Below are 4846 nucleotides of genomic sequence, written 5' to 3' on the forward strand. Positions count from 1 at the left end.
TGTGGTTTGTGAAGTTTCATCCGGCTGTGATTCTCCACTGTGGCTGCAAAACGGATTCTTCTGCAGCGTCTGAGAGACGGCGTTCTGTCAGAGGTCAGGAGGTGAAGTGTTGTTACATCACATCATGCTTCAGTTAATTCACACTTGTAATCACAAGAGAGAGCTGTACTCATCTCCAGAGCAATGGAGTCAATAAAAGGTTGTCCAGACAATGTACTTGGTGTTTTTAGATACTTTTTCCCCACAATCATCGTCAACGGCCTCAAATGTTACTTTGTGTAAATAAAGTATAATTTGAAAATGAAAACCGTTTCCCTGCCAAAGTGTGAATAAACCGGAGCAGCTGGAACCAGAAGCTGGTCTGCTGGTGATCCTTTATCAGAGCCGGTCTTCACCAGAGTCCTGACCTGAGTTTGAACTCTGCTGGGAACAGAGCGGCTGTTTGCTTCGTCCTGCAACCCGGCTGAAAGTCTCTCTATTAACTAGATCAGGATATTGGACAGGAAGTTAATTAACACTGTCTCTCTCTCTCTCTCTCTCTCTCTCACACACACACACACACACACACACACACACACACACACACACACACACACACACACACATGTCCAGGTTTAAAAAGGGGAAGTAGTGAAGTGAGATGAGACAAAACCAAGAAGCAGCCTTCAAAGGAACTAAATCAGACAGTCTAACTTCAACTAACTCAATGAAAGCAGCTCTGAACCTCCTTTAACTAAAGTGACCGTCTGAATCCTCCTCCTGTGCCGGTCGTCTGGTCTTTGTGGCTCTAAACTCGTTATAGCTTCTGAAACTGTCCATCTACGTGAGAGTACGTCCGCAATACAACTAAAGAGCTTCTTAAAACATCAACGGCCACAAGACGCCCACGTCAAGACCGCCACGTCAAGACCTCCACGTCAAGACGTCCACGTCAAGACCTCCACGTCAAGACGTCCACGTCAAGACGTCCACGTCAAGACCTCCACGTCAAGACGTCCACGTCAACACCTCCACGTCAAGACCTCCAAGTCAAGACGTCCACGTCAACACGTCCACGTCAAGACCTCCACGTCAAGACCTCCACGTCAAGACGTCCACGTCAAGACGTCCACGTCAAGACCTCCACGTCAAGACGTCCACGTCAACACGTCCACGTCAACACGTCCACGTCAAGACGTCCGTGCAAAGAACAACTTAAAAAACCTCAAAACTGGCTCCTGATGAAGAGGAGTCACCTCTGTGCTTCTAGTCTATGATGTCACACACCTGTGACTTCCTGACACACACTCACACACACACACACACACACACACACACACACATACACACACACACACACACACAGTATGTCTCCTTCCTCTCGGACACACTAGGAATTCCAGGATGCACATCGAGGACTGACAGCAAGCAACTCTGTAAACCTGACACCCTTTCAAGTTGTCTCACACACACAACCACACACACACACACACACACACACACACACACACACACACACACGCACACGTACACACACTGCAGGCATTAGTAAAATGAAGAGACTTCATCCTGTCAGCAGTGTGTCCTCTCGCCGTGCACGAAGGTAAAAGGTCAACGTTTCCATTGGTACATGACCGTGTGTGTGTGTGTGTGTGTGTGTGTGTGTGTGTGTGTGTGTGTGTGTGTGTGATTAGTCCAGGAATAGCAGCACAGGGATGCCTGCTTCCTCTGCCCGTGACCCTGAAAACAAACGCTGAGCCTTCTGGGAAACGTTTGCGTTCCACTTTCGGGCGTTCCGGGCGTCGATGTTTACGTTTTGTCTGCATGAGGTCAGATGTGTCCAAACCTCTAAACCTCTTTAATGACGTTCAAAGAATATCTTTATTCCACCACTGTAATAAAGCCCTTTAATATTGTTTCTGTCATGATGTATTTGACCCTGTTTGCACAACATGAAACAGCTGGATGGTGTTAAAGTCAGATTGTTGAGCTCTGTTTGCATTTCAACAACAATAATCCCATCAGATCACAACCATCGCTGGTGTTTGAGTTGTTTGTTTTTTAAAGGAAACCTTTAAAAGCTTTTGAAACCTTTTAAAGGAAACCTGAATCATAACTATGACTGATGACATAATGCACTTCTCTGCAGTCTAAAAAACGTCACAACTAAAATCCACTGAACGTTCTTCATGTTAATCTTCAGATTATAATAAAGTTGGATCTGGTGGTCAGCGATGTATTCATGGTGATTCAACAAAAGACACGAGGACACTTTGTCTCCTTTAGACGTAACGGACAAACATCATGTTCAACGTCTTCTGATGCAGTCAGGGATTAATAATCCGCGTCAAGGCTCCAAACGTTCCCTTTAAGAGCACCCATGGGTGCTCAGGTCTCCTTGCTCCTAATAAGGAAGGTGGTGAGTCCTTCCTTCACGAGGAGGGGAACAGGAGCCCTGGCGCAGATCAAACGAGGACCAGAGTCAAGTCAGCCACAGAGAGAAATAGCACTTCCTCTACGGGACTTTCAAAGTAAAACGTTGAATAAATGTCAGAAATATAAAGTGAACATAAAATCTGAGCGATAGAAAGTGATGAATGAACGTCTTCTGCCTGGTTTGTTTCCATCCATGATATTTTTAAATAGCGGTGATGCTAATTTAAGCAAAGTCAGTTTCAGTCGTTACATTTTCAAAATAATGCTTCAGGTTTTATATTAACAGTTTGTTTTAATGAAATCAGCTGTTTATCCTTAGACGTCTTCTTCCTGTTAATTGTTGTTGCTGTTGTTAATCTGCTGTAGGCCTAATTACCAAACTCTCAATAGTCTTCACTTGCCAAACACATTCATCTTGTTTGCTGGTCCGACAGAGATCCGTTTTTATGACATTTTCATGCAAATTCCACTCATTTTCTTTTATTTTGAAAGCAAAGCCGCGCCGTTTCCGGTACGATTCGGCCCCTCTCCGTCTGACTTGACGCTTGAAACTTGTGGAGGGAGGGAGGCCTCGCTTCTGTGTGGGAAAAAAAGCTTCTCACTGCTCGAGACGCAACCAGAGAGGAGAAGCGCGAGAGGCGAGAACGACCTGATCCGGCGGAGAAGCACCGGAGGACGGGGACACGTGGGGGGGGGGGGGGGGGACATGCAGGGAGGAGCTATCGAAGAGAGGGACGTTTAGATAAAACGGCTGCTTGCAGTCAAAGCGAAGTGAGAGAGGAATCGGACTTTTGCAGCGGAGCGTCCAGAGAATTACGCACGAGCGCGCCATTCGTAAGGTGAACCAACTTTTTACGCACGGACCGCTGGAGATGCTGCGTTATTGATACATTCAACTGCGTATCTGGACTTGTGATCTGATCACCTCTGGAGTCTGGACCAGAACGCGGACGCATGGAGCACTTTGGCACATGTGGATGAATTATTATTATTATAAATCACACATTTGGAGACATCTGGACTCGTCGCGGGGCTTCTCGGGACTCTCTCTCGCTGCAGACCGGTGTGATCGGAGCTGCGTGGTTGAGCCTTCGTGTATCGGGACACTCTGCGTTACGCACCCTTGACGTCTCAGAGTTTTCAGGGCAGCGCGGTTGACAGAGTCAGACACGTCTAGCCCGCGCGTGAGTCACCGTGAGCAAACACACGGGACAAGCGGCGCTTACAGGCGGTGACACACTCAAGGGGGGATATTTAACGGTGCGTACACGCGACACCGGGACGAGGCTCGGGGTGATTTGGACGCCGAGGTGCTCAATGCCCAGCCGGTCGCTTGCGGCTCCTCAGGCTGGGCGGCAACAACATGAGGTCCTGGGTTCTGCTGCTGCTGCTGGCTGCGCTCTCAGCGGCCCGTCTGCGGCTCGGCAGCGCTGAGGTAAGACCGGGGGCGGGGGGGTACGTATGACCTCTAGTCGGTGAGGGGGGAACCGACAGACACGGATCATCCAGTCACGATTGAACTAAATAAACAGATGTAGTGGTGAATTAAATGTGGTGATTATTATGAGGGCAGAAATAACATTTGACAGTCAGCTGTCTGTCAGCTCTATAATAATGAGACGAGTAGAGTCTCTACGTGTGTGTGTGTGTGTGTGTGTGTGTGTGTGTGTGTGTGTGTGTGTGTGTGTGTGAGAGAGAGAGAGACACTGAGAAAGAACAACTGGACAGCTGGTTGTTTTGGACCATGCCCTCCTCACCTTGATGTTGATGATGTTGATTTCCGAAGAATAAAAACAGGAAGCTGATGTTCAGTGACTTTGTGTTTCCTGAGAACCTCCGTCACTCTTGACATGCATTTGATTCTTCAGGCTGATGTTTCTGTGGAACAGTTTAACTGCAGGAAAAAAACACACAACGCACTGTGTGTGCGTGTGTGTGTGTGTGTGTATGTGTGTATGTATGTGCGTGTGTGTGTGTGTGTGTGTGTGTGTGTGTGTGTGTGTGTGTGTGTATGTGTGTGCGTGTGTGTGTGTATGTGTGTGTATGTGTGTATGTATGTATGTGTGTGTGTGTGTGTGTGTGTGTGTGTGTATGTGTGTGCGTGTGTGTGTGTATGTGTGTGTATGTGTGTATGTATGTGTGTGTGTGTGTGTGTGTGTGTGTGTGTGTGTGTGTGTGTGTGTGCATGTGACAGCATGTCCATCAGTCTATCCAGTTTTACCTCTGTGACTCTGCAGCTTGTGTGAATGAGGGATGTGTTGTTTTGAGGGACAGACGATGTCGAGCAGCTACAGCAGCTCAACCTGCAGTGACTCACTACACGTCCTGTCATGTGATCAGTTCGTTCAGAGCCGCTACCTTGTTCAGTCCACACCTGTGTGTTGAGGTGGCAGCGAAAAGAAACCGATCAAACACACATTAGAAAAGACAG

At 47.7% G+C, this 4846-nt stretch overlaps 1 protein-coding gene across 1 annotated transcript in view; it reads left to right on the forward strand.

The window, feature by feature from the left end:
- The first annotated feature begins 3126 nt into the window (after positions 1-3126).
- LOC137878087 (transcription factor Zelda-like) overlaps positions 3127-4846 on the forward strand; it is an 11066-nt gene continuing 9346 nt past the window's right edge. Inside the window, exon 1 of the mRNA XM_068718207.1 lies at positions 3127-3850. Within this exon, the coding sequence (XP_068574308.1) occupies positions 3779-3850 (72 nt within the window). The 5' untranslated portion in view covers positions 3127-3778. The remainder of the gene's footprint in view (positions 3851-4846) is intronic.

This window comes from Cebidichthys violaceus, unplaced genomic scaffold (assembly GCF_023349555.1).
Source record: "Cebidichthys violaceus isolate CVI_PGR_0920_01 unplaced genomic scaffold, fCebVio1.0.p SCAF_224, whole genome shotgun sequence".
Classification (NCBI taxonomy): domain Eukaryota; kingdom Metazoa; phylum Chordata; class Actinopteri; order Perciformes; family Stichaeidae; genus Cebidichthys; species Cebidichthys violaceus.